Here is a 20,196-nt window from a genome sequence, read left to right as displayed (position 1 = left end):
TTTAGTCCTAGTTATTATAGAGCTTAATTTTGGTTTTAGGTCTCGATTTAAATCCAACTTTTTTTTTTTTTTTTTCTTTTGGGGAAGGTTGGGGAAATATTAAGGAAAGGGAAATAATAGTTTGGAACGAGGAAAGGCAAAGGAGTAGACATGATTCTTGAAAAATCCCCCTCATTAGTTAAAAATGAATACATCTCTCTCTTTGGTGGTTGTGAGTTAGAAATACTTGAGTGTTTGCAATGGATGTGTGTGCATGCATGTGAGCATAATGTGGTGGATTATAAGATTTGCTCAGCATGAACTTCAGCATTTCCAACTGTGTAACCTGAGCAATTTGAGAAGATGTTCACATTTCATTACCATGTAAATCTATTACCTCTGAACTTCCTGGCATTTGTTTCACTGATGACACAACCTGAATGGTATTTTCTTAGGTTTTTTTTTAAACATTCCTTTTTAATTTTTTTTTTTTTTTAATGCTTAAAAATGAGCAATTGCTTGTGCGAGACTCCAGATGATCATATCTGTTGTTATGGTAGATCTCTTTGCTGTTTTCAAATATCATTTTCATGTTACTCTTCATATCCTCCTGCAAATGAGGTAACTTCAGTATAGTTAATGACTATACAGTAAATAATTTTATAGCAGAGTAAAATAATTGAGCAACTATTTCTCTGCCTATTGGTTTTGATTTTTACACTGTAGAAGACAAACAACTAGAAATCTGAGGTTCCCTCTGTTTGCCCTTGGCAGGTACATAAGCCAGGGTAGTGTAGATCTCTCGTCTGTGTTATCAGCATGTTTTAGGCATGAATTGAGGGACTGTTTATGGTCCTCAGTCTCTCTGTTGTCTGCTGTGGCTGCATCTAAGCCTTTTTTCCTGCCATCAGAAAGCTCTTCCAGCTTTTTCAGTCCTTCATCGGACGGAGAGGGATGTTCTCTGTGTCCTGTTTAATAGTAAGTGGATGTGGCTGCAGTCACACACTTAATACTGTGGTCTGTCCAAGGAGTCTCTTGTCAAATCAGGTTTCAGCCATTTCAGGTGTGGTTGTATTAATTTTCCATATATTCGCTGCCAAATATAGTTTCTTCCCCCTCACTCAGATTAATGCACACCAAAGGTACGCACTCTGGTATATCAAACTGTGTAGGGTGCAGCCTTCTGCTCCTCCACTCTTTCTCCCTGTGAGGATGCTGGTGAATGACTCTGCGGGGTTGGTGTTGTCTCTCTTTCAGCCCCCATCTTTGGAATCAATCTTATGGAAAAATGCTCTACTGCTGCCAGGCTGTCCTTCATTTCTCATCCTTGTAAGAGCAATGCAGTGAAAGCTTGGATCTTTGCCTCCTAACAGCGATGTATCAACACACCCCGTGACAGCAGATGAGCTCTTTTATTCCCTGCAGGGCCTATGTAAATGAATCATGGAGGTTAGGCTACAGGAGTTCCATCAGTAGCTCTTCTCAAAGCTGACAAGGATTAGTACTGTGTGATACAAGCTGTGGCTGAGTTTGGAGAAGAGTAAGTGGTGGCCAGCTTCCCTGCTGCAAACATAAAGGATTCCTAGAAAGGGAAGAAGTTGAGAAAAGAGATGGACCTGAAAATGTACAGAATTTGTGTTTGGATCTCTGTGAAAATTAACTGATGGCCAAGTGCCAGTGAGTACTAAAAATAGTTGTCTTAGTTGTTGGAAGCTGGTGCATGCTGACACCTCCAGTCCATTGCCAGTGAACTTGCAAGAAAGTCAAACACACCACCAGCTACATGTCTGGGAAGAAAACATCTGTGTCGAGGAAGCTTTTTAATCTGTGCCTTGGGGTTTAACCTGGGGTTGAGCATGCAGAAAGTCACGGACTCCTCTGTGGCATTGTCATCACTGGTAGGCTTCTGCTTGCAGTGTTCCACGAGCAGCATCTCTAGTCACGATTCTTCATTAGCTAAAAAGGGCAGATCTCTCCTCCAAGCCCTCACAGGTAAGTGCTGTGCTTGCAAACCCAGGCAGAGCTGATAGTGAGGTGTGTGATGCCTTTTGCAGTCCCCGCTATGCAGTCAAGTCTAGAGCTGAGCCCATGAAGGCTGACCAGCCTATATGTGCCTTTTTTAACAACTGGTGCCTCACCTGGATGCCCCAGAGCTTGAAGCCTTTTGTTAGGAGCTGTGGCTCCTCCTTGGACCTCCTCAGCTACCATATAAGCAGCTGCCAGATGTCTGTGAAATGTGTGCTTATTTCCTTGAAGAGGAGATGTTCTCTCCATGTAGCCACACTTCTTTATCTCTTTGATGCTATTCGCTAGAAATGCTTCTAGCTTTTCTGATATTTTGTGGTTTATCTCCTATGAACCTTTGTTTATGCAAGCCACAAAAGAGCTGCTGAAGAAGTTATTCCCCTTTCTTCCTATTATCTTATTGTGAGAGGAAACTGGAGGGGGGAGGAAGGGGACAAGTTCATGCCTGTGGTGCACGTTTACATGCCTACAAATTGTGGGCTGGTTTCTGCTCTCCCCTTTTCACTCGTCTCCTCCAGGAGCACTGCCTTGTAGATTACATGCACTCTGATCCCTTTGATACAGAAGCAAGGGTGCATTACTTGCCCTCCACCCCCCATTATTGCTGCTCAAGCCTTACAAGAGGTAAATATCCATCAGTTTTGTACCTACAGATAGTGGGCTTCATTTTTATCCCATGAGTGCCTGCTGGATAGATGGGATGCTCCCACCTGGGTAGTTCTGTTGTGGAGCGGGGATTGATCCTGTCAGGATGGGGGGACCTCAGGGGGAGCCAGGAGGGAACCATTAGCTCCCAGGACGGGAATACCTGGAATTTGTGGGTGATTCTCAGCCCCAGCACGTTGCCCTGGGCTGCTTGGAGAGCAGGGCTTGCTCTGAGATGTGCCAGGGTGCTGCTGCTGCAGCTCCTCTCTGGGGTGGCTCTGCTGGGAAGGGTGGATGGATGGTGCTGCTGCAGCTGGTGTGTGGGTCTTGCAGCTGACGCAATGCATTTTCCAGGCTCAGCAAGCCCTCTCACTTGTTTAATAATTTAAATATAGTTATAAAGTGTCAATTTGGAGCTCTTGACTTAATTCCTTTTTTAGCGATTCTTATAAAGTCAGTTTTCTGAACATGACTGTTTCATTTTTTAGTCGTGATAATGTCACACCTTTAGAGAACTGGGGCTAGTGCTGCTCTTGTCTGGCTTCAGGTAATCTCGTGGAGAAGGCAGCACTGCCAGGCACCTAGCAAAACCTGAGTGTCAGTTTTACTTCAGAGATATTTATTTGATCAGACAAGAAAGAAGAAAAAAAAAAACAAACCAAACAAACCTCGTCCCTTAGGCAGAGCTGGAAAAAAGGGCCTTTGTCTGGCAGGAACAGGCAGATGCTGTGGAAAGCTGCAACCCGCGGCCCAGCTGGTCTGCAGCCAAATACTACTTTCGAAGAGCCATCCAAAATCCGCCCTGCACCCAGATATGAGAGCTCTCCTCTGTCTGCTTACCACGGGGTGATGTTTGTAGGTGTTTTGTGTTCCCCAAAAGCACCTGGGTTATAGGCGGGAGCAAATATCCAACCAGATTGGCGGTGAAACTCTGTGGGTCTGCAAGTTACTTTCTCTTTGTAAACAGGAGCGCTGCTGTTTTGTTTGTCTTTTCAGTGTTCTGGGGGAAGGGGAAGCGAAAGATAAGGTTACGCCTGTCCTAAATCCGTGACTTTTACAGAGGTTAAAATCCCAGCTGAACACAGCTTTTTTGCTATGTAGAGAGAATAGTTTTAGGAATTCAGGCAGGCTCCTTGTACCAACACATGTCTGCAATTAGTGCTGTGGGGTGTGAGGACAGCAGGAAGCTGGCAACGGAGCTGTCTACAGAGGTATTAAAATAAAAGGCACATTTTCAATGCCAATGCTCCTTTCTCCCCCTCCTTTTTTTTTTTTTCTTTTCAAAAGTAACCCCTCTAGGTGAAAGATGCCAAGCTGAAAGCCACATCTTTTCCAAGCAAACATATATTCAGGTTGTAGGCATAAAATTCTCCGTTTCTTCCCTAAATTGCCTTTTCCTGTTCCGGAGTACAGGGGTGGTTGGTGCCGTGTCGGAATTGAGGGTTATTCTGTGGCTTTCCAGCTCTGGAAAGGGCTGATGACCACTAAGCTGAGTGCAGAAGCGGAGAGGGGAGCGCAGCGAGGAGGAAGAGGAGGGTTGGCAGCGGGAGGACGTGCTTTTGGAAAGACGCAGGGAGCAGCTTAGGTGTAGGTGAAAGTTTCAAGGAGCTGGAGGCCTAAATGCTCCTGGATGGTTTCTGCTCTAGCTGCTGCTCAATGTGCTTTTTAAGTTCTCTAGACAAATGGAGCCGCTTTCAATTAGACAATTGTTAGCTTGAGGAAAAAGCTTTAAGCATTCACTATAGTAGAGATGTGCATAACATATGAAAGATTCCTGTAGCTCAGGTGGTGGTGTTTTTTATAATCACTGAGTGAAGTCCAGATACCTAAAATTGTCTCTTCCCCTTGTTCAGTAGCTGGGCAGCCCAACCTATGTCTGTTTGAGGCTTCTCTATTGACCAGTCTGCAAAGTTATATCAGACTATTAACAATAAGATTGAAAATGATGATGAAACTGGAGAATAATTTAAAAACCCGGTTGACCATTTATTTGCTGTCAAACACTTCTGTTGTAAATGCAAAATCTTTCTTCCTTACTTCTTGCTGCTTTTCAGCTTTGCAGCTGCACATGAAAAGGAGAAAGCACAACTATTGATGAACATGCTGAACACCCTTCCCCACCCCAAGGTCCTCTTTCTCTCTGGTTTTGGGAAGCTGAATGTTGGGTTTCCTTCTTTGCTTTTCTTGAAGCGATTTTAGGAAAACTCCCCATTCAGAAAGGGAAAAAAAATATATCTGATTTAAATAACTTTAATCAAATAGAACAAGTAAAATAGTATTTGATATTAATTTCTTCCATGTCAAAGCAGTAGTACGCAGAAGGCTAACAGAAATCTTCATTTGTGAATTTGACAAAAATAGCTGAGTAGCCTGTGGTTGTTTTGTCTTTCAGTTGAGTCTGTTAAAGTAGAACATCTAAATAGTGTCAGGCTAAGTCAACACTTAGTTATGATATTTTGAAGGATGACATCCTCAGATTGGATGACGCTGGTGATAAAGTAGCTGTGTGATGAAACCAGGGTATTAACATTGTGGCATCCGTATTTCAGCATCTGCTAGTCATCAGTCAGAATAATGCATGCAAGAATTAGAAAGATGGAAATGTTCTAGCCAGCTTTAGGAAAATATGTAAACAATACAATTGACTCTCACCATTAGCCCAAATCGAAAGAAGTGTTTAGACTGTGGGAAAAATATTCTCCCTAAGAAAGGCACTGTTTTTTATAGGTTCATCCTTGACTTCTGTCGTGGTTGCCAGGCATTTTTGTCCCTTGTTTACTCTTCCAGGTCTGCCTACCCCGTTTTGCTCAGTGACTTTATTGGTGCACCAGGGTGTTCAGCTAGTCTTGAGCATCCTTTTTCCTCTTTGCGCAGTGGAGAATTGTAGTTTCCTTTTTTGTCCTTCCAGATGTTGGGAGGCAGCCATGGATGCGAAGTGCTAGTGAGCCCTTGGGTATAAAAATTTAACAAGTATTTCTAGGGTGGTCATGACCCTCTTGCTGAGTCATCTGAGAGTTTGTTTTGTAGCGTTATCATTTACAACAAGTAAATATGAGGCTACAAATCTGTTTTGCCATTTGTAAAGGCTTTGCTTTAGCTAGCTTGCCATCCCAGCATAGCAACTGTGGTCCTCTGTTTATTGCCTTGTGTTTAGTAAATATTTTCTTTTACTCTGTGTCAGTCAGAATTGACTGAAGCCTTATTAATTTTGAAAGAAGGCACAGTTAGCACTCTTGGAAGATCCACTCAAACTTCCAGGGGACTCTGCGAGAGCCGGCTGTGCTTACTGTTTCTCAGCATTGGTCTTCAAAGCCACAGATGCTACTGGAGCTGTGAGATGTGTGTGCATGGGGGTGTGAGCACACCACTTCCCTCACGGATTTAGACAATATTGACTTGTTTAGTCCTTAATTTAGCCTACAGGAAGCTGAATCTTGAATTTCAGTGTTTGTTTCTGCAGGAGAGAGCAAGACGAAGAGCCAAGATCAATACTGGTTGTAAAACCAGCAAATCAAACAGACTTGGACTTTTGTAGGAGGATCATGCCCCAATCGACAGAGACTCCTATATAAGACAGTAGATAATGCCTGATCGTTTAGAAAGGCTCGTTACAATTCATTGTACAAATATTTTTGTACAAAGATGGAATTCTTTGAATGACATGAACAGGAATGGTTTCTTGCAATATAGTTTCTTGGTCTGTTAAAGATACAGTCTTCTGACGTTGTAAACAAAACCAAGAATTGCTGCAGAGTTTTTGGCTATTGATTGAAACTGGTTTAGAGTCTCAAGAAGTAAATAGGAAGATTTGGTTTACACTCATTTTTAATAAGAAACAAACACAAAGTTATCCTACTACATACAGCCATAACATGTGCTGTCAGTTTAATGAATTCAGTGTAATAGATAAAGCGGTAATTAGTACTGGCTGTTAGGAGCTTTAGCTGTGGGGCCTAGAAGCTGGATATAGTCTCTAGTCCTATGTGGAATGTGACTTCTAAAACAGATACATAAATCAGCCAGGAAAACCGTTTTATAGCAAATGTGTAATTGCTTGGCTGGGGACGTGCATGGGCCTGTTTTCCTAGAGTGTGCTGTATGTTCTGCGCAGTTAAAATAGTCATACGTGCTGTCAGAGTCTGTGTCTGTGTTCCCTTATTCTTCTCTGCCTCAGTGAACATTAACCCGATATATTCTGTTCCACACACAACATGTTCTGTTGAAAAATCCTGCAGAATCTTTCACACTGTCTGGGTGAAACATGCATTCCTATTTTTGCTGCTGTGCTTTAGTTAGTACTTTGTGGGGGCACGAGAGGGAAGGAGTCTGCTTCAGGACGTGTCAGCCATGCTTCTATTTTCTGTTTTCATTGCAAGTTAATCACAGGCTCTTCTGTTGCAATGTATGCCTCTGAGAAGACTTTTGTTCTAGCTGTAGCTCTTCAGCTTGAAGTAGTGATTGGTGGAGGAGGTCGTCAGGCAGGGCTGGTAGATCCTGCTGCTGACTGGCACGGGTGCCCGGTGCAGATACTGGAATTGTTCTGATCAATGCTCTCCTGTTGTTGGGATGACAGACAGGCAAGAAGATAAACTTTTTCGCCCCTTTTTATCCCCACAGCACTTCACAGAGTTCCTGGATGAGTTTTCACCAGATGTCCTAGGCCAGCTCTTGAATGATCCCTTCTTGTCTGAGAAGAATGAAATAATGGAGGTGGAACTGTCTCTGGCATCCCCAGCACCCCTCATCCAGGCAGAACACAGCTACTCCCTCTGCGGGGACTCTCGGCCCCAGTCTCCTTTGACCCACATCTCGACCGATGACAACTTCAATGAAGGTAGAACTGATGTGTGCAAAATCCACTGATACTGGTGCACTGAGCTCTTGCTTGTTTGTCATGATGATGCAGTAATGAGATATTCCTGGTGGGGTGATGATGCACTAAGGTTGCGTGTGAATGCTCTGTGCTAATTGAAATACCTACAATGAAATTGCTGAAGGGATTTTTTTTAAGTCTGCAGGCATTGTGAATAAAGAAACTTGTCTGTAGACAGGGAAATTGTGCTCAGCAGAAGTTACTAATTTGCACCATTAACATTTTGAGTTAGAAGTAAGGTGCTCATCAAAAAGAAATGGGAGAAGAACCAGAAATACACTTGTTTCCATGTATCTGAACATGTGATTGGTGGAGGTAAGTGGTGAACGATAAACTACATGAGTCAGACGAGAACCACCATGAAGTTTGGGTGCTGTTGAACTTGACATGGAAGGAAAAAGTGAGATTTTTTTTTTCTCATCTTCAGGAAAAAAGGCAAAAGGGAGATCTTATTGCTGTCTGTGGCTATCTGATGAAAGAGCGCAGAGAAGACAAAGCTAAACTCTTTTGAGAGGCACAGCATGGCCACAGGAGCTAGTGGTTGCAGGTTGCAATATGGGAAATTCCAGTTGGGTATTAGAAAAATCTTTTTCACCATGAAAGTGGATCAGACATTTGAACAGGAGTCCAGAGAGGCTGTGAAGTCTTCATCCATGGAGATATTCAAAGCTGCATTTGGAAAGGACCTGAGCAACATGATCCAAGTTAGCCATACTCTGAATGAAGAGTTTGGGCAACATGGTCTCCAGAGGTCCCTTCAAAGCTACATAATTTCAAATTTACTGAAAACAAACAAACCTTTTAGACTACACTTGTTTTTCAGTAGTGAGTATCTGGAGCTTTCTCGTATCCCAAAATGAAAATCAGATCATTTTATTTATGTTTCTAAATATAAGTGTAGGAGTGTAGGAGGTGCTGCCCCAGTGTTAAAACCTGTCTTGCTGAAGTCCTTGTTGGTTTTTTTTTTAAGAAAATAAAGACATGCAAACTAAAAAATAATGCCCATCAGGAAGCTATCGATGATCTTGTAAAGACATAATAACTGCAATTTTATAGATTTTTGTGGTTGTGGGAAATGGCAGTGCATAGAAAATGATGAAAATCAACAGCGTTTTTTAGCAGTTACCTTAATTCAGCAGTTACAAACACCTGGAGGGGGAAAAAAGGGGAATGCAGGATGGGTGCGAGGAAGGATCCAACCTGCTTGTTCTGGTGTGAGGATGCCTGCTGGCCGGCAGGGAAGTTCAAGGTAAAAACCTTGTGCTTCACAGAGGAGCAAGGCTGTGAATATCTGGTAACTGGTAGGAATAATCACCATGGCAGACTTTCACTCCTAATAATTGGTTTATGTCTTCAACATTAGCTTTACAGTGAAAAGCAGTAGAGTACTAAGCTGGGTTGCAATAAGAGGAAGAGAAATCAGTGCTTAGGCCTAAGCATTAACAAGCTAAACTGTATATAAAGTTCCACCAGGACATGAGTTTTCAAAAGCTGACAGTTTTATAGTCCAAAGTGCTCTCTTAAAACAAGATGTGGTCTGTTAGAGATTTCACAAGAGGGCAGCTAATACAACCTGTGAGAAGGCTTTTCAAGGTGAGACAGGGTTTTGGAGATGATCTGGAAATATCATCTATGTAACACTGTCCGATTTTAGATCTCCTAACTGTTTTATTTGAATATCTTTAAGTGACTACATATAGGAGATAGAAACTTTAATTGTGGCAGGAGAAACAAGCACAAGACACCTCAGAAGGCAAGCTTCTCTGGAAGTTAATAGGGAGAAACTTCAAACTAGGCTAAAAGTGAGGAGAGTTTCCTGTGGGGAAAAATCCTGAAGAAATTCATACTGCTGAGACCACTGGGTAATTAATAGAGCTCTAGTCAAAGGATGCTTTAAAAAGCCAAGAAACATTAACAAGTGGGTTTAAAAATAGAAAATTAATGGAAAGCATTTCATCTTCTGTTCACTCTGCAGAGTGTTTCATAAGATAGGAGGAGGAGGAGCTGTTCTTGGTGTTGAAGATTTTATTTAGTCTTAACCCTGGAATCACGCTCACAAACTTTCAAAACCTATTGACTTCATAACAGTGAAGCTCAGAGAAATACTTGAGGGAACTGCAGAATTACAGTTAACATGACTGTCTGATAGATATCCAAAGGCATCACCCTCATGATGTTTTGGTCCTTAAGTCCGTGAGAGCAGAGAGGGAGATTTTGTGGGTGGCATTGCAGCAGGGCTTGGCGGTGAAGGTTGAAAGCATGTGTCTTGTTAGGCGGTGGAGGAATGCAGTGCTCCTGTCGCCTCTGGTGAATGGCAGTCCCTTTGGTGGAGTAAGGGGACAGCTGTTGGGAGCACCAGGATCCTTTTGAGGAGCGGGAGGCACATGGTGTGGAAGGGGAGGTCCATGTACTCCAACATGATCTCCTGCTGCTGCAGGAAGGGGAGCAAATCTGTGCAGTGGCAGGGGCTGAGAAATGAGGAGGTCTGAGGGGATTACATAAAGAACATGCAAAAAATTTACATTCTCCAAATAACCACCGCACTGGGCGAATTGCCGAGCTTCTTCAGCTGTTGTGTTTTCATGGTATCTCCATGGCGAGGCTTCATGATCCTGCTGATGCAGGACCCAGCTCTGCAGGACTGGGAGTAGAAACAGGCCAGTGAGGAGGCTCATGTACAACATGTGCATGTATGTATGCACACGTGGCATGGACACATGTGACATGGACACATGTGTGCCTGTGGCCAGCAGCAGGCCCTTTCTGTGCCAGCCAGACATGCCAGCATGTTGCCCGCAGTTGGAGGGAGGCTGCCTGCACCAAGGGACTGGGGGCAGCTTGTACCACGCAGGTCTGGTGTCCTGAAGGCTAGCATTGCCTGCCTGCCTTTAAAAATAGCCTTAAAAGTTAAAGTTTGTTTCCATGGTGACAGGCCCTTGGAGACGGTGGGGAGGCAGGAGTGACAGCTGGGGGTGTGTGGCCCATCTTGGGGCAGGTTCCTGCTGGCCGTGTGGGACCTGGGTGGTCCCAGCCTTCAGTCCCAGCCCCAAGGTGCTGGCGATGGTGTGCTGCCATCAGGCAGTCCCCACTTTGTGTTGCACCACTACCTGCCTCTCTGCTCCCTTCCTTCAGTCCGTGCCTGCTGTTGGAGGAAGGAATTGGATTTTGGGAGTCCCTCACTATGGTTCAGTGCCACTCAGCACCTGCAGCAGTTTTCATCTACATGTTAGTAAGTGTGGGGTCCCAGAGCCTCAAGTTACTGGGAGACTGAGAAAAAGGCCTATTTTGTTTGGGAAATGATCTTCAAATTAGTGTTAAGCCACTCAGTGTGTATTTCCATCTTTTATTTTCCCCGCTAAGTCTCTGACAACTGTACCAAAAATGTTATTTGACATTTCCTTTCAGCCATTAGGATGGAGTGAATGATTGCTCTGACTCCATAAGTGCCTTCTTACCAACCATTGCAGGAACAGATCGCTTCTGCCATGAACCATTCTCATTAGACACTACCTGTCCATTCCTGTGGTATCTATGATCGCTAAATTGACCTATTCTAATAATCTTAAATCTTACGTAAAGTCTGGGGGTTTTTTTTGTTTGTTTGTTTTTTTGTGGTTTGTTTTGGTTTTGTTTTGTTTGGGGTTTGGTTTGGTTTTGGTTTGTGTTTTGTGCTAGAAGTGTAACACCTAGCAAACTTGTAAGCCTGGGTCTTGTTGACCTCAAGGTGAGAACATGTTTAAGTGTCCATAAGATCAGGGTCCCAGCACTGGTTTTCCCCACTTATTAGTTCTTTTGACTTCACTGTATTGAGGGTATTTCCCCAGCTTTGTGCAGAAAAACTTCTGAATACTCACAAACTGTTGCTAGTGTGTGGTCTCTGAAGGTGTCAGTCCCTAAATCTCTAGTTTATGAAAGCATTGGCAAGAGTAACTATTTTAACGCAGATGTGTGCAAGATATGTGGCGTTTAGCTATTTGGGTTTCCCCCTCCCCCCTCCCCGAGAATCTATTCTTATATTCAATTTTACATAAGCTTTTAAGTCTAAAGAGAGAGATTTATAGGCCTGGCTTGCTTGCTTGCAGCTGTCTGACCGTGAGCTTTTGTTTGCCTGAACTGGTGAATAAGGCATCAGGCCTAGGGAGGCCTCCAGGCTGTAACACAGAAAAGGAGGTTGCATCCCAGGTACCGATGAGCTGCGTTGGTTGCGCTGCCGCCTCTCTCACAGCAGGTTTCTGCTTTCTAGTTGTGATCCTTGAGGTTTGGTTTATTTTTCAGACAACTGCAGAGTAGTTGTGGAGAAACACAGTTGGTAGTTGTGAAGTGGAAAATGCTTCTCAGAAGGAAATGAAGAAGCTGGAAGAATAGGTTGAGAATGGGGCTGATGAATAAGGGAGACCTCTTGCTGTGCGTCAGGGCTTTTTGGGGCACAGGTTCACTTCTAACAGTTGTAAACATTTAGGGGAAAAAAGCTTTGTTTTCTGTTACGGTTGGTGCATGTCTGTTTTCAGTTTTCCAGTCCCTGTTGTGGGTCAGACAGCCAGAAGGAAGGCCAAACCCGAGTTTCAACAGGAACTGTGCTTAGCCTCTTGTGTGACCTGAGATCACAGGATCACAGAATGTTAGGGATTGGAAGGGACCTCAAAAGATCATGTAGTCCAATCCCCTGCCGGAGCAGGAACACCTAGATGAGGTTACACAGGAAGGCATCCAGGCGGGTTTTGAATGTTTCCAGAGAAGGAGACTCCACAACCTCCCTGGGCAGCCTGTTCCAGTGTTCTGTTACCCTCACTGTGAAGAGGGTTCTTCTCATATTTAAGTGGGAAGAGATGTGAGTGCAGGGTCCTCTTCTGCCCTCCAGTGCTTCATCTTGTCAGATATAGACATAAACTTTAGGACATTGGCTGCCCCTTGTTTTGGACGTGTGAGATACATAGGCAAGAACCGAGTGCGAGTAATATGGAGGGGCTGGTGTGCAGCAGGAATGCAGAGGCAGAGTCTGCAGCATCCGTGTGGGGCTCTTCACCCTCTGCGATCAGCTCAAGTGATCAGGGTGGTTTATGATGGGCGTGTATTTGGGCTTTGTATGTGTTTTATATTTTGTGAGCCCAGCAGGACACAGACAGTGGACAGCTGACTAGTCATTTGTATGGTTTTTCTCCTCAAATGGTGGCCAGCTGGCTGGGTGCATTCCTTTCTTCATCTCCCAAGGGCTCTTCTGTTGAGACTAGTCTTAGTCCCCACCTGCCTCTCCTGTTCTTGGTTTCCTGTTCAGGAATGCTTTGAAGTTTCTCTTGGATTTGAAACGGCTTGCCTTGGCTAGAGGTTTGACAGTGATTGCAGAAATGGTATGTTTCTATTTTACTCTTGGCTGTGCCAAAACTGAGGCTGGTCCCAGAATATAACCTGTATTGTTGTTGGGTTTTTTACTTCTGAGGTCATGTTTTCCTGTAACGTGCTTTTAAAAACTAAATTTTCCTTTGAAGATTCAACTATATGGTTTGAAAAAGAAAACAAACAAACAAACAAACAAATAAACAAAACCACACACAAAAACCACCCAAACAACAAACTGAAAAAACTCAAAACAAACAAACAAACCCCCCAAAATCAAAAGGCTCCCACTTTTCCAGTGCAAATATCCCTTCAACAATAAATCTAGCCCTCGTCTCAAGCAATGCTTTGTACAGAAGAATGCTTATTTATGTATGGAGTCTACAAGCAGTAATCACGTCGTGCTGTTTCTGCATAGAGTTACCTATGGGCTTGAGGTTCAGGGTGATCTCCATGCATTTTATACATATATATATATATATATATATATATATATATATGTGTGTGTGTGTATTTTTAACCCATATATATAATATTAATTATATAAAATAGGTTATATTTTCTATTTTTATTTTTATATGAGCCATATATATGCACACACACACATTGTCTTTCTCCTATATATTTTTCTCGAAATACTGAGTCAATGAGATGTGAACAATGAAAATGGAACCTCCTCTGCCCTGACTTTAAAGAAAATGGAACTGGACAAAGAAGTTCAGTTGTGTTTGGAAAAGATGCTGTCAAAGCCATGCTGATAATTTTTGCAAGTACATTCCAATGCAACTTTTTTCCTGTGTGGGTTTTTTTTATTTTTGTGTGTTGTTTTAAGAAATGTGAAGGAAGACATTTGGTGGTGACAGCCTGTATTTGTGTGATTTTATGTGGTTAGGTAGCAATCGGTCCTTGTCAGCATCTGCAGTTTTAAAGGATGAGGAGACTTTCGAACTTTTATATGCCCAAGGTCCAGAATCTCAATAAGTCACTTTGAATCAAGCCGGTAACTTCTACTTGGGCAGCAGTGTGTCTGAATAACGCCAGATTTGATTTAGAGGTGGGCATTTTGGTGATTGACAACTTTATTTGCAGTCAGACCTCCGTTAGCTTCCAGTTCCACATATGAGATCTCTTTCTGGCCTTTTTAGCTGCTGGAGTAAAGAACCATCTGCTCTCAGAAACCTCTTTCCCTAGGTGCTTGTAGGCTGCGATTAAGTTACCTCTTGATTTCTGCTTGGGTACAGTTTAGATCTACTCCTACATTTATACAGTCCTAAAATTACATTCGGCCATTTGAAGGCAACCGTGAGGCTGATGTGGCTCCTGATGAAAATGACTTTGACACCCCTGGGTTAGATGAAACTGCACTTCTCTGTTGTTTCCCTATATGGGATATCTTCTGGGCACTGAGCTATTCTTGCAATTCCTTTCTAAACAAAAGGACATTAGCAGTTCCTTTTCAAAACTGTGTAAAGTGACCACAGGAGCTCATTTCCCAGGAATAGTTTCCCTAATGATGAATATTAGCGGAATACTCCTCCCACTTCCAGTCCCGCTGTTTCCAAGCCAGTGATCTCATTCTCTTTTAGCTGCGGTGTTGCACTGGGAGTTTATGCTCACTTAGTTACATGCCGGGAGCATCAAGTCCTTTCAATGTGCGCCAAAGCCTGATTCCTGCCATGATACGGATGTGCCTTCACAACACTGGTGTGGAGTGTGGGGAGAAAAAACAAGAAGGGCAAGAGAGAACTGTTTTATTTGAACACAGTGCTTTTGTGGATAATTTTAACATACCTTAAAAAAAAAAAATCATAACCTTTTATAGGACATTTAATGGTTTCAAGCGTTAAGGCTGTAAATCTAAACTACCACCCCAGCCTGTGCCTCACTCCCATATACATAAAGGGCACTATAAAAATAACATATTTCTCCCCCCAAGCAAAATAATTAAAACCATCAAGGACTGTATCCCAGCTGACAGCTATGCCGGTGTAAAGTCTTAGACTAAAGAGAGGTTAAAGCAGAACCACCAGCCCCCAGACACCTCCCGGTTTGTTTTGCATGACAAGATTATTCTGATTGAAAACTGTCAAATTCTCTGCAGGAAAGAGGGTATTGACCCTGGTTCGTTTAGGTCTTGGAGAAGCAATGTGTCCTTGTTTCTATCTTAATAACTTTCATAATGATACAAATAATCTCTGGGTTTTAGGTAGACTGTGTGCTGCTCGAAGTGAGGACACAGGTACAACTGGTGATCTTTTGTTAGAAAAAAAGCTACTTCTGCTGTGTGTCTTGATGACTGTGTATCACCGATGCTCATCTTTGCCTATTTATTTAATTTTCCCTTCCTGGCACTTTAAAAAGGACCCCAATGTTTGGAAGTCCAACAGTATCCCCTTTGTCGAGGCCTTTTCGAGGGCTTGGGTTTCATTATTTGCGGTGGGAGTGTGTGTGCATGCTGGGAGGGGGAAATGCCATCTGGAAAATCTGTAAGAGAAACTGTTTGTCGATGAATGTGGGCTCTTACCTCACGGCGAGAAGGGGGGTAGCAGTGGTGGCGTTGGAGTTCAGCATTTCAGGCACGATAAACAGGGCTTGTGTCTGCCAGGGGGTGTTACGTGAGCCCAGAGCTGGGCACCAGGGATGGTATGAGCTGAGGTGGAAGACAAAGAGGCATTTATTTCTCCAGAAGGGTCCAGCTTGCCTTTGGGAGAGAGTGTGTAGGGCTCAGACTGCAAAGCTGGGGATGCTGAACTTCCCTGCGAGCATCATGTCCAGCAGCACACCCAAAATCTGTGCATCAGCAGAGGTCCTTTTGGGTTCGCAGTTGTGTGTTTCTGAAGACACAGAGCGAACAGCCATTTCCCCCACAAACAAGTTGTGAGGCTCCTCCCAGAGGTGTTTTCCCCTTGCAATGAGCTGGCTCCTGTTTTGCAGCTGCGTTTCTGTGGTGGAGAGCTAGTGAGCACCCTTGGATCCTGCTGCCAGCTGTACAGGGGCAGCGACCTCAAGGCAGGATTCAGGCATGGACCAAGTGCTCATCCAAAGTGCAGCTTTGCAAACGTGGACCCTTGGTGCAAGTTTAAACACCATCTGAGTCAAAGTGTCTTGTTAACATGTGATGAGACGAGTCTGAAACTGCACGCTGTCACATATGGCAGGGCTGTGCAGAAGCCACGTGGGCTGTGCATCCAAGCCCTGTGGTTCGTGATGGCAGTACAAGGTCTGTCATGGACCAGAATGAATTAGTTGAAGCCCTTTTGTTCAAATCCATGACACAGCTGAAGAGGAGGATTATTTAAATATGCTTGCCTGGAGAACGGTTTGACTCATAAGGGATCTTCTTGCATTATCCTGTCCAGAGATGTCTCTTCCAATACTCGTGCAAAGCACTTTGACCTGTAGTCTGTTGTGGCCAATTTTTTCTTTCTCTAGCTGTTTAATCTGTTGCTTGGACAGTGAACTTCAAGGAGGCGAGAGCTGCCTCTTCATTCTGGTTATACATATGAGGATATTCCTTGGTGATTCTACAGGTCTTATTTGCAAGCTTGTTTCAAATGACATGCAGTGCATGCATCTGTTGTGATGGTAATGGTGGTGTGTTTGTGGTGTGGTTTCTGTGTGTGTGTGGTTTGGTGTTTTTTTTTTTTTTTTTTCTTCTTCTTTTTCTTCCCTTCAAGATTAGGTACATGAAGTACATCACTCATGTGGGTTTACTTACCTAATGATGCTATCTTCCTTTCTACTGGAGGGAAAAAAAAGGTGAAAATCACATTGTTTCTCTGGATGCTTGCATTCCCTCTACTTGGGAGGGGTAAGGGAAGGATACAGAGTGCATCTCTAATTTCCTTTGTTTAAAAATACACAGCAACTAACTGACGCAACTTAGTTACCCATGCAAGAAGTGTCTCTGTTAAACTCTTTAATGAATAGTGCTGAAATGAATGAGGAGAGCAAGGGATATTTTTTTTAGTTATAAGCTTTATTTCTCTGCATGTCTATCACAGAGCATGAAATTTAGTCAACACTGGAGAAGATTTAACTTTTCTCAGAAAAGTATGTGGTGTGTTGGACAAGATAAAGAATTAGTTGTATAGAGTAATGTTGGATAGAAGTAATTAAAAGAGGAAAGCAAAACTCACTGAGAATTCTGTTATTAAAAAACTTGCATGGTTGAAGGAAGCATTTTTGACCTTATTTTTCATGTTTTCTACCCTGTCCTCTCATAATATATGGAACAAGGAAAGAAGCAAAATTTTGCAGTTCTTCGGAGAAATATGAGTATCCTAGAAAGCTGCACACAGTGTAACAGACTATGTTTAGCTTTTATGTATCTATACACAGGAACAGATATATAAAAAATGCTTTTCAACAAACACAGAAGTAGTATATATTAGTTCTGCCATGTACAAACACAGCCCTTGAGTGTTTTTAATGTATGCCTAAATCACACATACTGATTATTGCTACAACTGTGATGCTTGGAGGAGCACTGAAATACTTTTCTGTTGAGAACTATCACCATGATGCATGTGGTGTGCAGCACAGACAGAAGTTGACTTGGGTTTGTTGTGCACCCAAAGCCCAGCACTTGTGCGTAACTCAAGTCTTCATAACAGACTTTAACAATATTAAGCTTTTATTGTGCAGAAAGTTGTGTAGCCTTTTCCCTTTGGCTATAGCGATCTGAAGAAAGGAAAGTGAAAAGGGAAGGTCCACTTGTGGTACGTTTGGTAGATCCTACTTGTCTATCTTAACTGCAGGTGATGGAACCTGGGGCAGGATTAGGGACTCTGAAATAATGACAGAGGACAGAAAGAGTTTCTTTGCTACTTGGACACCTTGCTGTAACTATGCATGACATGCAGTTCTTACACTTACAGTTCTGAGGGAATTTTGTCCCATTTTGAGCTTCCTCTCCTGTATTATTGCGTACACAGGATCTGGAAACAGATTGCACATCGTATCTGGGACCAAGCTGGACGGGTGATAAGTACAGCTGGGAAAGAAGACGACACGTTTAGAGTTTTTCCTGATATTAACACATCATTTAAAAACACAATAAAATTAGTTATGCCTCTAACAGTACTAATTTTATTTCATGGCAACGAGGCAACAGAACTTTGCTTGCTACGCTGATTGAACTCAACTTTGGTGCTTTGTAAGGCTTTGCCTTTTTTAATAAGGTGGAAGATATATGCTAAATAGGAGTCTGCAGAAATAGTAGGACAAGCCTGATGACGAAAGCAGCACAGAAAAGCTTTCTGAAGAAATGTAATTTTAGTCTTGAACACAGAAGATAAAATCCCAGACGTGTGTGTCACGAACCCTGAGTTGCTGTGATGAATGGGTTTTTTGGATGCTTGATTTGAAACTCTGATATTTAACTTGCCGAAGTGGGTGCACCTGAAAACTCAGTGCACACTGTGTTTTGATAAAGTGTAATAACAGTGCTAAATCATCTGAAAAATCCAATTCCATTTGTCTACAGTTGGCCATTTTAAATTACTAGACACTTTTTGGTCCTAATCTCTCCATGTCTCACTTGAATTTTCAGGACTGCTGTGGAAATTAACTCGGGTTGGTGAAGCATTTTGATTGTGCTCTAGGAGGGAATTAAACAGCTCTGTGGGAACAGAGTTTGAATTGTATTTGGTAAAGGAGAGATGAGGCTGTGCGTGAGGCAATGAGAATAACAAAACACGGTATAGCTTCTCAGGGGAGCACCATGCATTCTGCTTGTTGGGCAAGGCACAGGTTCTGCAGAGAAATTGTTTGGTCACATTATTAAAACGTTCCTATTTTTATGTGTATATAATGTGCAAAAGTACACTGAATTAAACCTGTGTAGCTATTGCTTAATACCTGGGTGCTTTACAACATCAATGTTCGGTTAACATAGACCATGTGTGGAATTTAATAGTGCTGGTGCGTCGCACATGGAAGCGTTAGCTGGGATTATGCCAAGTACTGTGTGAGACTCCTTAAATGATGTATTTCATGTGCCAAAATGCCTGGCATGCATGGACTTATGAAAGAGTAGGTGAAGGGGAGTGCTTCTCATCTAAAGAGTCGTTGCATGGTAGAGCTCTGAAGTTCATAGAAGTTTCAGCAAGAGTAAAGCAGCTGGTGTCATTTGTTCAGCGGTGAACTTTTGGAGTCAGGATTTTGAAGCCTGAGAAGAGGTTTCTGACAGCCAAAGTGACCATCTTTAGGACATGGATTTTTGTAGCCATTTGAATAGCTAAATCTGTTGTCTAGGCTTATTTCTCTTTATATCTGAACAGTTCGCAGTGTATTTTACTCTCACCTTAGCAATGATGTGTTGCCCTATTCATACCTATTTAGAATATTGTCACCAAGATCGTTTTTTCAGCCTTTTGTTTTGTACTCTTTTTCAGTAGTTCACATGTACCTCCTGGGTCATGTCAAATACAAATATAAACACTCACCTTCAGTTTCTCGACACCAGTCATCTACTCTTTCCACAGTATGTCGTGCTGGGTTTGGAGAAGACACCTCCATTCCCCTCCAGTGGGTCCCTTGAGCCATCCTCTGTTGTCTTTTCAATATTTTGTGTGCCCCTTCTTGCTTGTTCTCACTATTCCATGACACCTCTATCATGGTTCTCTGTACTCCTCTGTCAGAAATACTCTTGTCTTGGAGGGTGTGCTGTGCCTCTCAGTACAATCAGTATTCCGTAGCCTGCTCGATTTTTCCCATTTGACTAATTTTTTATGGTTTTGTGCAACATTCTCAAGAGTTTTGAGAGAACGGCTGCCCCTTTTCTGTTAGTACAGTCCTTGGCAGAGTAGACTAGGATGCTAAGGGGCTATTTTAAGAATAAACTAAGAGTAATTTTCAGATAATGTCAACCTCCTGTGCTCAGGAAGAGGAGAAGGGAGAGTAGGAAATGTCCTTACAGCTTTCTTGAAGCAGAGGAGAGATGGTTGGTGACTTCAGAAGCTGGAATGTGTCAACAGAAGGTAGCTTATTGCACAACACTGACCACGATAATGAACACATAACAGGGGCTTGCAAAAAGTGGGCAGAGGGGAGTATCAAGGTGGGATTTGACCAGTGTGTTGCTCCATCCGTCACTTTCACGGGGTCGTTCAACTGGAATGACAGCTGTCACTGTGCATCGTAAGAGGCAGCATCAAAAACGTGTTAGATGCAGTTCTTCAAAGTTATCTCAGTGCTAAATGCAGCGTGTTGCTGTCGGTGAAAACCATCTGTAACCCTGCAAACTGGTTAGACTGACTTTAAAGCCTAGAATAACTCCGAGCAGTTTGTGCAGATCTAAGTGGTGATGGCAGGGATGTCAGGTTAATCAGCAAAGTCAG

General features: G+C 42.9%; 1 protein-coding gene across 2 annotated transcripts in view; it reads left to right on the top strand.

Moving 5' to 3' along the window:
• The window catches only part of CREB3L2 (cAMP responsive element binding protein 3 like 2), an 83,528-nt gene that overhangs the window by 35,885 nt on the left and 27,447 nt on the right, over positions 1 to 20,196 (top strand). For both annotated transcript variants that reach the window (XM_082043434.1, XM_082043433.1), the window contains exon 2: positions 7,267 to 7,483. In XM_082043434.1, coding sequence (XP_081899560.1) covers positions 7,267 to 7,483 — 217 coding nt within the window. The remainder of the gene's footprint in view (positions 1 to 7,266; positions 7,484 to 20,196) is intronic.

Source organism: Streptopelia decaocto, assembly GCF_964273445.1.
Source record: "Streptopelia decaocto genome assembly, chromosome: 1".
NCBI lineage: Eukaryota > Metazoa > Chordata > Aves > Columbiformes > Columbidae > Streptopelia > Streptopelia decaocto.
This window is presented reverse-complemented; position numbering and strand designations above follow the sequence as displayed.